The sequence below is a fragment of the Pelodiscus sinensis genome, chromosome 1 (genome assembly GCF_049634645.1).
Source record: "Pelodiscus sinensis isolate JC-2024 chromosome 1, ASM4963464v1, whole genome shotgun sequence".
NCBI classification, from domain to species: Eukaryota; Metazoa; Chordata; order Testudines; family Trionychidae; genus Pelodiscus; species Pelodiscus sinensis.
In genome coordinates, this window is record NC_134711.1 from 53,513,912 (window position 1) to 53,532,416 (window position 18,505).

General features: G+C 40.2%; 1 protein-coding gene across 14 annotated transcripts in view; it reads left to right on the forward strand.

Annotated features, from left to right (window-relative positions):
* PPHLN1 (periphilin 1) overlaps positions 1-18,505 on the forward strand; it is a 104,895-nt gene that overhangs the window by 71,937 nt on the left and 14,453 nt on the right. For all 14 annotated transcript variants that reach the window (XM_075930128.1, XM_075930124.1, XM_075930155.1 and 11 more), the window contains one exon: positions 1,727-1,867. In XM_075930128.1, coding sequence (XP_075786243.1) covers positions 1,727-1,867 — 141 coding nt within the window. The remainder of the gene's footprint in view (positions 1-1,726; positions 1,868-18,505) is intronic.

Consider the following 18,505-nt stretch of genomic DNA (forward strand, 5'->3'; position numbering starts at 1 on the left):
AACAGAATTCAAAATGGCTGACCTTAAAGGGTCAGGAGACAGTTTTTTCCCCTCAATAACTTCCCCCAACTTTTTTTTTCCCTCAACAAAAAAATTGTTTAGTGTTCATCGGTCTTAAACTTTTTAAGAAACGCTGTTGTATAGTTCACCTTGAGAGATTGAAAATGTTAACCGGGCAAGTGGATTGAGTCATGTAAATGAGCCATGGTTTCCCTCCAGGATAGTGCAGCGGAATGGCCTAGGTGTGACTGCTCTGTCAACAGGAGGGGAGGTAGGGTACAGACCAGTGTAGGCTGCTGATAGAAGAGGAAGGAAACAGAATGATAGACATTTTTGTAAGAGGAGGGGAAGGAAGAGTGAGAGAAGAAACAGAATAGCACACTGCAAAACTTCTGAGGATCCAAAGACTTTCCATGTGTCAGCTCCATAAGGCAGAGAGAGAGAGAGAAAGAGAATGGAAGTTTGAGGGAGAGCCAGGAATTTGTATTACTTAAGATAGAATTTTGCAGGAGTCCGTTGATTTATTGTTTTGTATAATTTGTTTAAACAAAATGTGGGAATGTAAGCTAAATATATGGGGGCTTGGGGCTAAGGCCTTGAGAAAAGTATTGCAGTATGGATACTCTTAACCAGAACTTGTAGGTTTACTTCTCTGATTACGGGGTATTAAAGACATTTTTCAGAATGGTGTGTGTTTGTTCCCCTTACCAAAATATTGGCTAACATTTTGTATTGTGGACCTTGGCTCAACAAAATGAGTTAAGAACATTATGGCTGTTTTAGATTTTCTGAATTTGGATTTTTGTGTCTAGTTCTTAATGTTCTTTGAACTTTTTTTTTATTTTAATTGGCTTTTTTTAAACAAACGTAATTACCTTTCAGATGATTGGGAGACAACCGTACAAGATTTAATACAGTAACAATACTTTATTATGTTTTTTAAATTACCTATATTGCCTCAAGTGTTTGAAGCAGACAGTCAGGACTGCTAGCTGTTTCTTTTTCTTGTGTTCTTTCACTTAATTATGGTGTCCGATTATTTCCCAGCCTTCTTCAATAAAGGAGAATACCCTGTAAACCTAACTAGATTTCTTCATGAATTTGGCTTATATAAAATCTAATTACCCTTTAATATTACTGTTCTGTGAATTCATTTCTTACTATATGATGCTATGTTAAAGTCACTTGTAATCATTATTTCTAAGCTTCCCTGTTTTCTGAATCATTTCCTTTCTATCAATACTGAGTAGGTTCAGGTGGCTTTTTCTAGTTGAAGTCTAAACTCCAGGGGTCATGAACAGTCTATATTTGTCTTGGACAGCTCCATGTGTAACCACACATTGTTAGTATTTTCATAAGTCATCGTCTAATTAATTTAGGAATCCTCTTGGTGCTTGCTTATTTGTTACCTAACAGATATCTAGGTACTTCAACTTCCCCATCAGTTTTTATCCTGTACATTTGAGTGCCACAAGAGCTCTTGTATGAAGTTTACAGTTTTGTAATCCTGCTAAGTAGCCTGTAGCAGATCCACAACACCCCTAGTTGTTGATTTCTAGTTCTTTCATTGCTGGCATTATCAGTATCATCTGATTCTTGTCCAACATGACCAAGGAACTGATTCACTTTGAACTAACATTTCTGAAAAGGAGTGAAATGGCATTTGAGTAAGTGTATCTAACTTTATGTAGTTAGAGAAAAAATGTAATATTTGTTTTTATTTAAGGCGGGGTCCTCAGCTCCATTATATGTTGAACAGACAGAAGAAACAGAGACAAATATAACAGATAGTACAGAATTGTATGAAGACAACCAGCTTCTTGGCCGCTCAAAAGCAATTGCAACAAAAACCAAAGAGATTGAACAGGTGAGCATTTTAGCTTCCTTCCTGGTAATATAAGGCATATATGGTGGTTTGTTGAGACTTGTAGCTGGCTAGAAATATATTTATAGGAATCTTCTCTCTCCCCACTCCGCAGAAAATTATGTTTTTGCCAATTTTTCCTCTTTATTTTTTAATAGAAAATTTCAGTGATTTTAATATTGCTTTACATAGTTGCAAAAATATGTAATTCAGATTATTTTGGAAGCAGAAAGAAATGTTCGTGTCTGTATCCATGACTACCTTAAGAAACAGAAAACCTCTATCCTTTCCTATTTCTTTACACAAAGCTCTTGACTTCCTGTCTCAATAAACAGAATAGAGCTAAGAAAATGTCTGCTTCCTGATGAGTTATTTCATATTCATACCCCTCTGGAGCTTCCTGATGAGTTATTTTATATTAAAATGTTATCTGTACAGAGTATTTAACATATAATTATTAATGTAGTCGTAACTTTTCATTGGATCAAGTGATCAGAAACTATTTTTCATCATCATCTCCTATAACACAGGGATTCTCAAAGTAGGGTTCAGGACCCATCGGGAGGTCTGGAGGTTGTTACATGGAGAAATTGCAAGCTGTCAGCCTCCATTCCACTATGCATGCAGCATTTATAATAATGTTAAATATGCACAACAGTATTTTTAATTTATAAGGGGCGGTCACGCTCAGTGTCTTATGGGAAAGGGGTCAACTAGTACAAAAGTTTGAGAACTACTTCTATAATAACGTTTAAAATTTGAGTTTCTACTGCTGACAATGGATTCTCTTTTTAAAAATCTTTCAGTTGTATCTCAAAGCAGTTTGTCTTCATCTGAAGATAACTAAGAGTTAATGGGTTTAGATTTTGCTTGGGCTGCAATATTTTAGAGCTAGATGGGGAAGAAAAATGTCTATCAAGACGTATTATTTTTCTCTACAGTCACATTCTTGCTTTCCCTATTGAATATTTAATGTACATTGGGTTAGTACAAAGAAATGTTTCCACTACTAGCTCATTCTTGTAGCAGTGATGGGTAGTCCTTGTTCCACCCATTAACTTACAATGCTCAGTGACTTTTGCTGAGGAAAAAAATGCTGATCAGCTCATTAATTTTCATTTGTCTTGAAAATTTAGATGAAGTTCTAGTATTTCCATATCTATGTCAATATTACAGCAAGAATTTCAAGTACAGCTGAATTTAAGTATTTATGTCCAATTTAAAGAGTTACAGTTAGTGCTTCAGAATTTTGGGGTTTATTTCAGATTTGTTCTGCTTTTGAGTGTGGGCACAGCCTGCCTGTGAGGGATAGAAAGAATGGACAAACAATCCTTCTCTTTAATTGGTAACGGTATCTTTGAGAAAACATCCTTCTGATCATCTCCTTAGGCCTTGAAAAAACACTGTTAAATCATCATTTTCTCCCTGGAGTTTTAATAGGCTTCATCGTATTGTCTGATTGTTTGGCCTACTAAGCTGGTGTTACTATACTTTGTGTCTACTGAATTGGCACACAAGGATCAGTATCTTCACCATCAGTCAGTTTGTGCCATCTTTTGGCAGAACATTACCTATTGGAACAGGTTCAAGATTCACCAGTGTGGTGCCTCTTGCTGGTCACTCCGGGAATTAGCTCTGACCATTGATAATGTTTCTGACCAGTGTGTGTCCCATCATTGCTCCACTCTCCAGCTTGTCTCCATAGACCCGCGTTACTTCTTGGACCGCAGTGTCTTCTTCAGGACCACTCTGTTCTCACCCCCTTCAGGGGGTATCAGCAGCCCTCAGTTCTTACATCTGCCAGAGCTCCCAACTATAGCCCCAAAGTCTAGCCCCTTGGCTAGACCATACAGTATGGTTGGTTAGATGCGGTGCAAGGGAGAAGGGTGGAACGCAGGCTCTCCTACTACTCTGGGTTCCAATGCTGGGACCCTCCAGCAGCAGCCATGCCCTGCCCTCTTTCACTCTCCTTGACTACTTGCAATGTTCCCTGGGCCACTTCCCTGTGATCCTTGTACCTTCCTAGTTCTTGTGTCCAGGCTGCAGTCTGGCAGGTATCTAGAGCTTTTCTCTGTGTGTTGTCCTGAGCTACCCAGCACTGATCTACCCAAGGTGTTTCTCCCTAGGAACCAGTCCTTTCCCTTCACTGGTAAGGAGCTAACTGCCCTCTGGTCCGCTGAGTAGCTCCTTATAACAGAGCTGCCCCAGCAAGCCGCCCTTTGATTGGCTCCCTATGAACTTCTCCTTGATTGGCTGGGGCTTTGCACAGGCTCACTCCAGCCCACTTTAACCCCACCTGGCCAGAGTGGGTCAGCCCTCTCAGTATACCTTATGTTTGTTAAGATTTGGTGGCTAAAGCAGATAGCTGGTAAATTTTCCTGCTTTCTTTGCTGTAAACACTGCAACAGATTCTCTGTTCTTAAAGGTTGTCTGAGCAGCCAGACCTGGAGAGAAGAGTTGGTAGCTATGGCTAGTTTAGCTATTGCAAGATGGGACTAATGGTTTCTCTGGACTTGGGGAAATTATAAAAAAGAATCAAGTCCACTGGTGGAGGGAGTGAAAGAAGTGCTGCTATGAAAGCGGAAGAGCTGCTCTCAGATCTTAGCCTAGCAAATTCTGAGCATAAATCCAGGAGGAATTGGCTGGCTTGTACTAAGGAGCATTGTGCTGAGATTCAGGGAATGTAATCACAGTAAAAAGTTCTTTTTGTTTTCCCAAAGTGAATTCTTGACTGAAAGAAACAATCCTATATGAGTTGTGGGCAATTGGAGTAGGCGAAAGGAAGGAGCTGTGTGTGTGTGTTGTATTTGGACCTGTGACCAAAGAAAGCAGACTTATTTTTCTGTAGCTGAGTTGGGAATGTTTTTTCTTTTTTTGCATCTGACTTAAGTGGGCTGTGACCCCAACCCTCAGGGGACGGTGATGGTTCCATTACATAGTGCCAAAAGCATGTATTGCACTATACTACTCTACCGCTACACATTCTAATGGCTCTTTCAATAACAATGAATCTAGTGTAGAAAAAATCATGTAATCTATTGTCTTGATTAGGGATGTTAATGGTTAACTGGCAGCCCTCCCTCCCAATCCCATGTTTAACCAGTTAACTAATTAAAAGGGATTTTACATCCCTAGTTTTGATGAAAAATTACTTATCCCTTTAAGAGGAGAATTTGATTTTTAGGCCCCAAAATGCTAATTTTCTGTGTCCTATAGTGTGAATGTGTGCTACTGTGATTCTCTGTAAAAATAAGTCACACATTCTGATCTAATCTAGTCTATTATACTGTGCTCAACACCATAGTACCTGAGTTCCTTCCAATACTTAATCAGCATGAATTATATGTGTCGTGTGTGTTCTCTCATCTTCTCCCTGGAGGGCTAGGATGGGTAGGAATAGTGTTCTTAGCCTCTGTTTGTCAGTGACTGAAGAGAGGGATCACTTGATGATTACTTGTTCTGTTTACTCCCTCTGGAGTATTTGGCATTGGCTGCTGATGGAAGACAGGTTACTGTGCTAAATGGATCTTTGGTCTGACCCAGTATGGCCTTTCTTATATTCGCAAGAGACCAGCTTCAGAGGACTTGCAAATTCAGATGACATCAAGGGTACGTCTAGACTACATGGCTCCGTTGATGGAGCCATGTAAAGTAGTTTACTCGGTATATTCAAAGAAACGGGGATTTAAATAATCCCCGCTTCATTAAAATAAACATGGCCGCCGTGCTGTGCCGACAATCAGCTGATCCGGCACAGCGCAGCAGTTTAGACGAGGCATGTCGGAGTGGTCAACAAAGGTTTCCCTTGTCGACCGCGCTGCGTCTAGACCAGTGGTCTCCAACCTTTTTAAGCATGAGATTGCTTTTTTAATTTAAATGCAATCCAAGATCTACCTCAAACCCAAATACCTTTGCCCCGCGTCCTTTCTGACCCTTCTCTGAGACGCCTCCCCTGCTCACTCCAATCTCCCTTCCTCCCCCATTCTCCCTCCCTTTCACCAGGCAGGGGCAGTGAGTTGGGGTGCTAGCTCTGGTCTTGGATTAAGGGATTTGGAGTGTGAGAGGGGCTCTGACCTGACCTTGAGGCAGACAGTTGGGATGTAGGAGGGGGTTCTAGGTGCAGGCAATGCAGGGAGAGGCAGCTGAAGAGCTGCACTGGTAGCCTCTTGGCCAAACCAGTCAAGATCCCCTGTCAGAGGCTCCAAGATCTACCAGTAGATCCCGATCTACTGGTTGGTGACCACTGGTCTAGACTGCTGCGCTGTGCTGGATCAGCTGATTGTTGGCACAGCACGGCGGCCATGTTTATTTTAATGACACAGGGATTATTTAAATCCCCGCTTCTTTGAATATGCCAAGTAAACGACTTTACATGGCTCTGTTGACAGAGTCATGTAGTCTAGACATACCCCAAGACCTGGTTGTTGAGCTATAGAAATAATATACCAGGAAGACTTTACATGGTGCAGTGTCATTTTCATATTCTGGCAACTTGTGGATAGAACCCAATTCATTGCAACAGAATTTGTCATTCCAAGCAAAATATTATTTTGATCTTATTACTAGTAGCCCACATTACTCACAAGCAAGTAGTGGCTTTGAGAGTTGGACACAGAACTGAGAAAATCCTACGGCAGAATGATTCATTTCTCGCTCTTCTGAGTTACTGATCAATACCATAGCAAATACTGATGGGACGGCAACTCAAACTTCTGTTCCAGATATGAAGAAGAACTGTTTCCATAGTGGCCAGACATAAAGAAGGTAGGCAAATCAGATAAAAAGATAAAAGAGCTTACAAACACTTCTCTGACTGAAAACTGATGTAAAGAACTTCCAGATCTAGAACCTGGTGGCTAGGTGTGTGTCAAACTGGATGGAGAAGAAATATGGACAACCTTTATGTCCATTGTAAAGAAAAAGATTTCAGCATCTAGATCATAGGTGATGATCAAAGTTCAGCAGAAACCATCAGCATCATCTGTTTGTTCCTCAGAAAGAACACTGAACAAAGCAAACTCTACAGATGGCACATGCAGAACAAGAAGACAGGAATTCCAAACTGTCTGTCTGTTTGCTGCAATCCCTTCTTGCAGACAGCATACCAAATTGTTTACTGTTCAGGTCATTAATTAGAAAAGCCAACACAATTCAGTGACATTTAGACTAATCCTTTGAAGATAGCATGATAGTGTACATTAGTGAATATAGAACTGAAAGGGGGAGATGTACATTTTTATTAAGTTCAGCCACTAGATGGCATTGTATGTAACAATTGTATGTACTTGGTTAAACTCACTGGCAGAGCATTAAGGGCTTTTATAGTGTTACACATATGGTGTGTAATCTCTGAAGAGTAAGCTCTGTAGGCAGTCCATATCTGGTGCAGAAGCCCAGGAAGCACTCCTGTAATCTACTGTGTACAAAGAAGTACATGGCAGTCACAGCTGCACTGAAGGCAGTGGATCTTTGACAGTTTACACCAGCTGAGCAACTGCCTCTAGACTATAAAATATGTTTGTCAAGGCTGATAAAAATGTGGCCTAAAAACTCATGCCATGTTCAATAAAATCTAAAATCAATGACTATCATAATGTTTCACTTGCTTTATTTAAAAAAAAAAAATCTAATTTAAGATCTTTATTTTTAGAGGCTAAGTTCAGAATGGTCAGAGGAATTAGCTTTAATTTTTTTCTCAAGTCAAGAAGTCTCAGTTCTTTTTACATTGATGTGGATCTTAGAACTGTCTAATGTCTTCGAAATAAATCTCATTTAAGATGTTTTTAGTATTCTACTAAAATATTGTTTTATAGGTGGAACATATTTTTATTTTACTGAATAAAATCCTTATAGAGCGTTTTTAAGTTAGCCACTGTGAAAGAGTTTAGAGTTAACAAAACATGTCTTAATTCAGTGAGGTTTGAGTCAATGTTCCCTGTAAGCTGTGTGCTTGGGCGACCACCCAGGAGAGATTCAAATGCTGCACAGCTGATTAGCAGAGTGCCCTCAGCCACACACAGCCAGCAGCATGTGTTTCTATTGGTGGTGCACATCCACAAATTCATCTGTGCACATAACAAAATTTATTCCACATGTGGATGGAAAAAATAGAGGAAACATTGGTTTGTCATAAACAAATATGTTATTTGTAAATATGTATGTTGTAAAATGACCTGAAGATTATTTCAGCCACATTTTTATAAGGAATTTAAGGCTGATTATTAGCTCCTTCATATACTTTTTAATACAAGAAAATTAAATTTTACGATGTGCTAAAATTTGACTTTAATCGTATTTGTGGTTATTATAGACTAGAGATTAAAATTATATTGCGTCATTTACTTTTACTTTTTTTTTTTTTAAGACCAGTGATCTAAAAGTTGGTTTTTTTTTTTTTTTTTTTAAACCTTCCTCTTTCTATTTTATGCCAACATAAATACTGCCCCTGATCCCAAAGCAATGCTGTGGATCTAAAATTTTCAATTTTGCTTATACATTTTTATCTCCATCATTTTTTGGATTGTTAGGCTAGAGTCCTGAAATTTTTTTAGACTGAGTAATCCCATTAAAGTCAGTGTTTATATGACTATACCCTTAAACTGTGACTAGATTAGGAACAGACTCTTGCACTGAATTTGTACATCATTAGGTGCAATGGCTTCTTCGTGGTTAACCATTCCATTATTCAAGAGGAATGGAATGTCCAGCAGTACTGAGGACGCAGTATGACAGTGAGGTGAAGTGTATTTTGTCATCCCAGGATGTGTAGTACTTAAAAAAAAGATTTAAGGGGGCAAAGATTTAGCATGATAAATGACACTTTCAGTAATAATAAGAGGAGAGGAGCACCAACGGCTGGTTGAGATCCCAAATGGTTGATCAGAGGGGCATGAGAGGCAGGAGTTACAAAGACCATGAGAGGAAAAGAATTCAAAGAGTGTGTGATTGAGAGTGTTCAGTAATAGTAGAGGGACTGGAGAAGTTAAAGATGAGAGTAGAGCTAACATGGTTTAGAAGTTGAATATGGAACTCGACCTCATTCAGCTATGTGGCTGCATTAGCCATGCCCTTCTATGCGGTACATTCTGCCCTCCTCCTGGGCACTGGTGGATTATTAAGACTACAGGGTGGTGTTCATAACATGCTTACTGCAGCATGATTTCATCTTCCTTTCCCTGTGCAAAATGCTCATAACTCCTCTAGTTTTCTCTTAGCATTATTGAACAGTATATTTATATATCTTTCCCTGCTGCATTTCAACTTTGTATTGTCAGGTGTTTTTTAGCCCCCACCCCCACCCCGTCCCTGCCTGGTCCCTGCTACACCCTCTATCCCCCTAACTCCTCCCCAGCTCAGCATTCTGGCCACCAGGGAAGGCCAAAATCACGACCCGGCAGACCCGGCTTTCCCCCCTGCCCTCAACCACTGAAGAAGGGAGGGCTGGGCCGTGGTGTGTCAGCCCCGGCTCTCCACACGGCTGCAGGGGAGGGCTGGGCTGGGCCCTCAAGTGCAGCAGCCCCAGCTCGTCATGTGGCTGTTGAGGGAGGGGTCAAGCTGGGAGTGGGTGGGGCTTGGCTTCAGTGGGAGGGCCTTGGGTGGAAGGATTGGGACTGGGGTTTGCCTTTCCCAGCTGGGCTTTCACCTGCCCATGTCTCCCCCCAGCCTGTGGATGCTGATAACATGATAACGTCATTCTGCAGGGAAAAAAAATTAGAGAGAGACAAGATCAGAAAAATGATGAATTTTAATTTGCTTTTCAAGACAGAACAAATCATTGGAATTATTCCTTCAGCTTTTTGCATCATGTTGCAGGAAGTTTCTGGAATGATGTTTAGATAGGTTAGTAATGAACATTGTATAGATAAATATTTTTCGGAGAATCAGTCATAAACTAAAGAGAAAACAAAGTTTTTAAAATGAGATTTTGACAAGTGATTTAGTGGGAAGTCCAGATGTAGTGGTGATTTTTTTTTTTAAGTAGTATATATTTAACTTCATATTATATTTAGAAGTGGGGGAAGGGGTCTCAGCTGCTGATGATTTATTTGTTCCCATAACACAAGAACTAGGGGTCACCTATTAATTTTATTTGGTATTAGATTTAAACCCAGCAAAAAATTATTTCTTAACACTATACACAGTCAACCTGTGCCAGAGGATGCTGTGGAGTCCAACACTATAACTGGGTTCAAAAAAGAGCTAGATAAATTAATGGTGCATAAAGTCCATCAATAGCTATTAGCCAGGACGGGCGGTAATGATGTCCGTAGCCTCTGTCAAAAGCTGGGAATAGGCGACAGCGATGGATCACTTGATTCACTGTTCATTCCTTCTGGGGCACCTGGCAGTAGCCACTGTCAGAAGACAGGATACTAGGTTTGATGGACCTTTGCTCCCACCCAGTATGGCCATTTATGTTCTTAGGTGTTTATTTCTGGATCCAAAAGAGGTGTGTGGTTGACTGGTCAGTTCATAACTTCGGTATTCATAACTCTGAGATTCCTACTGTATGCCTAGTTCACTTGTGGGCACTGTAGAATTAATAAGGAAAAGTGAGTGGAGAGAAGGAGGAGAAATGTAACATTAATAGATGAGGAAGAGACAAGTAGAATCATAGGACTGGAAGGGACCTCAAGAGGTCATCGAGTCCAGCCCCCCACCCTCAGGGCAGGACCAAGCTCCGTCTACACCATCCCTGACAGATGTCTATCTAACCTGTTCTTAAATATCTCCAGAGAGGGAGATTCCACCACCTCCCTTGGCAATTTATTCCAATATTTGACCACCCTGACAGTTAGGAATTTTTTCCTAATGTCCAATCTAAACCTCCCTTGCTGCACTTTAAGCCCATTACTCCTTGTCCTGTCCTCAGAAACCAAGAGGAACAAATTTTCTCCTTCCTCCTTGTGACACCCTTTTAGATATTTGAAAACCGCTATCATGTCCCCCCCCTTAATCTTCTTTTTTCCAAACTAAACAAGCCCAGTTCATGAAGCCTGGCTTTATAGGTCATGTTCTCTAAACCTTTAATCATTCTTGTCGCTCTTCTCTGTACCCTTTCCAATTTCTCCACATCTTTCTTGAAACGTGGTGCCCAGAACTGGACACAGTACTCCAGCTGAGGCCTAAGTAGTGCAGAGTAGAGCGGCAGAATGACTTCACGAGTTTTGCTTACAACACACCTGTTGATACAACCTAGAATCATATTTGCTTTTTTTGCAACAGCATCACACTGTTGACTCATATTTAACTTGTGGTCCACTATGACCCCTAGATCCCTTTCCGCCATGAAGTCTTAGATGAGATGGAGTGAGACCAAGATTTTAAAGCTAGTTAGTTACAATAAGTGCTTTCAGGAACATTGGAAGCCCATGAATATAATAGTAGGCAATTGTCTGACTTGCTGGAATGAGAGAATAAGTTCCCTGCAGCACTTCAGGGCACCTTAGGCCAGAGTGAATTGATTTAAATCAAAATGAATTAATTTGCAAATCGTAATCATGATTTAAATCAGCATCAAGAAACCTTTATTTCAATAATCAGTCTTAATTGTGTTTTACATTTATGCTTTTTAATTATTTTCCTAAAGAAAGATTGTTCTGATTGGTTACTATCCATTAAAACATGTAGATTTACAACTAAAGTAACATTAACTGTAGTCATTGTTAATATAGACTTTACGCTGAATGTGTGCTTCGTCTAAAAAAGAGGAAATAACTATAGCTATAGTTATTTAAGCAATAATATAGCTTAACTTATGTTTGTTCAGATTCTTAAGTTTAACATTGTTGTGTTAGAAAATGTCGATGAAAAATAATCCTCTAGTAAAAAAACAAAAAAAAGTGCCAATGTAATTTGCGTCTACTTGGATAAAAATTATAAACCAATTAAAAATGCACCAAAAAGCATTTTAATTTTGAAAGAAATAAAACACTTAAATCTTAGGGAAACACCAGGAAAAAAATTTCAGACTGTTTGACAAAATATATTTAGCGTTTAAAATTTTCTTAAACAAGGGGTGTATTACTTTCAGTTAATGAACTGAACTGGTAGTTTCTGGTCACAGTGTACTTCAAGTTTTTAGAACTAATAAATCTCATGCTCACACCTAGTGTTTATTCATAGACTGGAAGGGGGAGGAAAGCTTCCCCCTTTTAAAAATTCTTATGTTTTTCTAGAAAGTTACTGAACTGAATAAATTGAATAAGCTAAAATAAAGATCTCAGAGGGGTAACCGTGTTAATCTGTAACTTTAAAATGGTATAGTTCTGTAGCCCCTTAAAGACTAACAAAATTATATATTTTGTGTGTGTGTGTGTGTGTGCGCGCACACACACACACACAAAATATATCATGACCTTTCATGGGCAGAACTCCTAATTGTTTATATTATGTTTTAAAAATTTTGTAAGATGCCTCAAATATTTTAAATGGAGAGGCGGCGTAAAAATATTTTAAACAATAAATAATAAAACCCTGCTCATTTGAGGAAATGGGTTTTGCCCACAAAAGCTCCTGATACATACATACGTTCAGTCAGTCTGTAAGGTGCTACAGGTTTACCCTGTGTTTTTTAAATAAAGATAATCTCTCTGAATCTGCAGAAGTAGGTCCTCAGCAGACTCTGGTTCTAGATGTTTATCCAGTGATTTCCACCAGTTAGTGATTTGTCTTTCTGTAAAACTTGGCAACAAATATTAACTGCTTAATAATTTTTGTTCCTATTACTTGATTGTAATAGATTATAATAATTTCAGGTTGTAATGTAAGTTTATTTTTAAAGCATAAATTTGAAATTAACTTGCATTCAATTGAAATATTTTTATTAAATAATTGATTTTTGTCCACTAGGGAAAGCAACATGTTCTGTACTGATAGGATTTTTTGAAGAAATAGTTAATACTATAATATTACATAACCTGTTATTTTATGTTAAAGAAAACAGGATCAATTGTCCTTTGGTTAGAAAGTAAATTCATTCCATATCTGCGGTATTCCCTAATTTGTGGCAGTGTCCCTTAGTAAGTAAGAAACTTAAAATATTTTTACAAATTTTTCATACTTATCTAAACATCTGAATCCTTAAATAAGAGTTAGATCTGGGCAAGTATCATCCCTGTATATCTCATTTGTTAATATAGGGACCTTTTCTGCTTTATTCTAAATTACTGAACTTTTTCTTCCTTACTGGTAATCTGTTTCCAAACAATTATAGCACAGCTTGATCTTGACTAACACTGCTTGTTTTTGTAATAAATTCTGGAAGCCATCACGACAGGAGGAATGCTTTGTTTTATTTTTCAGGATATGTTTGTATGAATAACTTCTGTCTACTCTATGTATCTTTGAGAGCATATGGTAATATTGCATGAAGTAAGGTTAAAAGGTAAATTCCATACTCCTGTTTCTTTTGGCTATTGCAATCAGTGTTTGACCTTTTGAAAACCTATTTTTATCTTAGGCAGTAAATTGTTTAGCTCTGCTTATCAAAAGAGAACTTCATTGCTCTCTTTCCATGTTGCTCTTATCCAAAATATGCTATATCATTCCAGCATCAGTGAAGTTTACTAACAATACAGTTATAGGTCTAAAATAAGTACAGCTGTTAAAAACTAGTATTTTAAACTACAAAAGTAAGCCTTTTTATCCAGTAAATGCTTTCATATGCAACTTGCTTTCCAGTAACTTCAGTCTCATTATCCAGTTTACGCCTTTTAGACATGCTTCTTCCTTCCTTTCATACTACTGCTTTTCAGTACTATGGGCATTTCCATATTCCCTCATCACAGAAAAGAAGTCCTGCTATTCATACTTGTTGGTCAAAACAAAAGGGTTCTGGGCTTATAGAGATGTTTAAAATTATTATACTGATTAAGGAGGTTGAGAAACAGAAAAGGTTTGATCTAATCTCTAAAGTCTAATCTATATCAATCTAATCTAATTTTTGAAGTCAGGTTATATTTTTCATCTGAGTGAATGGGGTAGTTATATTTGGGATTTCTCAGGCATGTTTAGTTTCAGCAAGAATGGTGCAGTCATCTCTGGGAATAAAGTTTTTGGCAAGGGATTAGTTATAGAGCCGAATGTTTTTGTTTGGTTGATTCAGTAACTGTACAGAGGTGAGAGGCTGTGGATTAGTTTTGAATCAACCTGATTTTTTTTTTCTCAAACTGGAAAACTGAAAGAAAAAAAAAAGTAGGTAGAACATAATGACATGTCCATTTAAATTGACTTTTTGTAAACTAAACAGATTGATTCTAAGGGTACGTCTAGACTACATGCCTCTGTTGCCAGAGGCATGTAGATTAGGCTACCAGACATAGTAAAATGAAGTGGCGATTTAAATAATCGCCGCTTCATTTAAATGTACATGGCTGCCGTGCTGAGCCGACAAACAGCTGATCAGCTGTTTGTCACCTCAGCGCGGTAGCCATGTAAATTTAAATGAAGCGGCGATTATTTAAATCGCCGCTTCATTTTACTATGTCTGGCGACAGAGGCATGTAGTCTAGACGTACCCTAATTGACATATTCAAAAGAAGACATTTATAGTTTTTTGAGTAATGTTTCCTCATGTTTTACTTGGTGGTAACTATTAACTAACTTCTACCTGACCTTATGAATAGATCAAAAATTATACTGTTTGCTATATGCAAATAGATTATGCAGATTGATTAATTTATAAAACATAGATTATTGCCCAGACTCACTGAGTTTACTGCATCATTCTGATGTGATCGTACAGGCCAGAGCCTATAGTGGGACATAAAAAAAAATGAATACTGCTACGGACACTACCCAACAAAATATTCATTGATCTAGAAGAAATTGCACTGTGTTAGGGACCCATATACCATTATTTCTCTAGTAACCTCTTCACTGACTAGCCTAGTTTTAATAATGCTCTCTTTTACAACTCTTGATATAGAGCAAGGCCTCAGTAAGGAGAACAATTGTTAGTCTCTCTATATTTCAGAAAGAGTAAGTGCAAGTTTGCGTATGGCCAGTTCTGGAATTAGAATCTAGATCCCTAATATGGCCACTTCTGTAAGAATATTGTGTCTTGAATTTTAGGGGGAAAATCTCACATATTTAGAGTTTGTTGTGATGCACAGGGCTATAGTGGTGCAGCTGCAGTGCTAGATGGGTAACACTCCTACTCCAGTGGAAGAGCTGCTCCTGTCAGATTAGTTCATCCACCTCCCTGAAAGGCTGTATCTGTGTCAGCAGGAGAAGCTCTCCCGTCCAACTTAATACAGTCTACATGGGGGCTTGGTTGGTATAAATATGTTATTCAGGGTGTAGATTTTTCCTGTGTGGCTTAGTTACAACAATATAGGTCTATAGTGTAGACCTGGCCATACCAAGTTGGGGCTTGTCTACATTACTGCTTGTTTTGGTATGCCTTGTGTCTATTGAGGGGAAGAGGGTTTGAATAAGCTACCACCTTGAGATGATGTAAATTACACCAAGTTATGTGCCAATGTCATCTGTAGAACTATCACATAAGCATAGAATAGGAGTCTCTAACCTTTTTATGCTCAAGATCACTTTTTCCATTTAAGAGCAACCCAGAATTTACCCAACTCACTCCATTCTTCCTCTCTATCTCTCTCTCCAACATGCACACACACCCAGCTGGGGCTGAGGGGTTCACAGTGTGGGAGGGGACTTCAGGCTGAGCTAGGGGCAAGGATTTGGGATGCAAGAAGGAGTTTGAGTGCAGGAGCAGGCTCTGGGCTGGAGTGCAGTTGGTTGAAGGGTGCAGGCTCTGGGAAGGGACTCAAGGTTCTAATGGGAAATTGGGGTTGTTGGCTCCAGGAGTGGGGTGGGGGTGCAGTCTCCTTCTGGGCACCTTCTGGTTAGCGGTGCAGTGCGGCTAAGGTGGGATCCCTTCCTGTCCTGGCCCTGAACATAAGAATGGCCATTCTGGATCAGACCAAAGGTCCATCTAGCCCAGTATCCTGTCTTCCAACAGTGGTCAATGCCAGATGCCTCCGAGTGGGTGAACAGAACAGGGAATTATCAAGCGATCCCTCTCCCATCACCCATTCTCAGCCTCTGACAGAGGCTAGGAACACCATTCCAACCATCCTGGCTAATAGCCATCAATGGACCTAACCTCCATTAATTTATCTAGTTCTTTCTTGAACCCTGTTAAAGTCCTGCTCTTCTTGCTGATGCCCGCGACCCAACATAATTTGACTAGGCTGGGCTCCCAGATGGGGCTGAGGATGAGAGCTTTGGTGTATTAGAGGGGGCTCCACCTTTGGGGGAGTCAGGGCTGGAGCAGGATACGCTTACCTGAAGCAGTTCCCAGTTAGTGGGGTTGTGAAAGCAGACTTCCTGCCCGTCATGGCACCATACCCCCATGCTGTCCCCCAGAAGCAGCCAACAGCAGGTTCCCAGCCAATGAGAATGTGGAGGTAGTGCTCGGGCAGTGTGTGGAGCCCTGTGGTGCTCTTCCCCTTCCCTCAACTAGGGGCCAGACCTGCTGCCGGCCTCTTCCTGGGTGCAGCACAGTCTTTGGTGCCAGGAAAGACAGGTAGTCTGCCTTAGCACCCCCACTGGTCCTCTGATCACCCTGCAGCAACAAAACCTAGTGTCAAACATTCCACAACATAGTACTGGGTCATGTGCCGTAGTTTGAAAACCAGTGGTATATGGAGTCAAACAGCAAAAGAGGCTGCTATAAGCAGGGCTCGACAAACACCCCGGAAGAGCCGGCGCAGAGCGATATGCGCAAAGCGCAGAACCGCATGGCTGGCCAGCGGGGCTCACTGCCACTCGGTGAGCCCTGGCTATAAGCATTCTGAAGAGCATAGAAATAAATTTATATATAAAACAAAGAAAAGTGTTAACTGTTTTATATCCAGTGAAGCCAATAGCTACTGCAAGCCCGGGGCAAGGTGGAAAGGGATGCCTGTCACTCCATGGTATGGAAAGGGTGGGGCAAAGGGAAGTCATCCCTGAGCTCCCATCACACTGCGATGCTGGGGGCCCCCCAGCCTTCAGAACCATATAGAGCAGCACTTCTGCAGCAGTTCAAAGTAGTGGTGATGGCCGGGAGCTCTGGGCCCCTGTGCAGTTGCCTCATTGTCCCCACCCCTTTGTTGGAAGGCCTGCTTATATCAGTCATACTACTCTCAGTAGGGACAGATACATACAAGACTGAATATCAAAGCAGTTCAATAAATGCCAGAATCTGAAGACAAGCAAACACTTCAAAAAATCAGGGTACATTCACACATCTTGCCCAGTTCATCCAAATCTGTCCTATGTCATCTCTTTTCCTCAGACAACTCCTTGCCAATGTTCAGCGGCATTGGACTGAGCCACATAGAAATTCCTTCAGTGAGTTGTGTAGGTACCAGCTCTTAAGCTGAAATGCTACATTGTTGCTCAGCTTATTTCATTATCAGTAACTGCTATGAAAGAAAAAAGTGAAAGGTGCATATCCTCAACTCAAAAAACCTTCATAGATGCAAAATACAGGTGAATCTAAACATGGGAAAATAGATAACCATCATATTTGACTATGAAAAATGTTAACAATCCCCTAAAGCAAGTGAATTTGAGTGACTGCATAAGGCTGATCCTTGCTTTTGTATGACTTTTTTCCTCTTGATTGAGGTGTATCTTCCAGTTTGCCACCTGCGCAACACATTTACCCCCAATACCACCATGAATTAGGAAACACTGTGCTGTGGAGAAGTGGAATATAATACCATATTATATATTAAAAATCCCTTTTATGAAATATTGTGGTCTAACAATTTCAGGCTATTGCTAAGTATAAAAGTTTTATGTGGTACTTCTCTTAATGCTTTTGCACTGAACTGAACTAGCTAAACTGAAGAGATACATTGTAGAAAAAATTCTGCATGGTTTATTTAGCTCTGATTTTGCACACTTTTGTTTGTAAGAATACTTTCATGAATAGTCCAAAATTACTTTGGGGGATCACCTAGTAAGTGTTCTCTAAATGTTTTCACAACCAGGCACGTAGACTGTACCTCCTCTATCACAGAAAGTTGACCTAAAGTATGCAACTCCAGCTATGCACATAGGTCAAGTTACCCCAGGATCTATACTAGGGATGGGAATGGTTAACCAGTTAACCAATAAGCCTCACGTGTTCAGGTTAACCACTAGGGGCTGGAGCAGTCCCTCCCACCTGCCAATGGCAGGGAGCTACTCCAGCCTCATTGGGCCCACTGCAAGCAGGGGCTGCTCTAACCAGCTGGCCCGTTAACCAGTTAAACAGTATTTTGCATCCCTAGTCTATATGGGATGAGAAGGGTATCAACAGGAGAAATTCTCCCGTCGACTTACCTGTACTCTACCTTCGATGACAAGAATAAGGTATCGGCTGCAGAGCAATATGCAGTCAATTTGGTGGGTCTTTTGTAGACTCACTAAATCGGGGTGGGCAATAATTTGACAGGGGGCCATGCCAAGATTTTGAAAAGTGGTCAAGGGCTGTACTTTTCCATGATATTAATGGACATGCGGGGTCTGGGATCGAAGTTGGGTTCAGAAAGGAGCTTGGGATAAGGGATTGGGGTGTAGTCTGGGATGGAGTTGGGATGAAGCAAGCGGTTGTGACCTAGGGCAGGGGACTGGAGTGCAGGGGTTTGG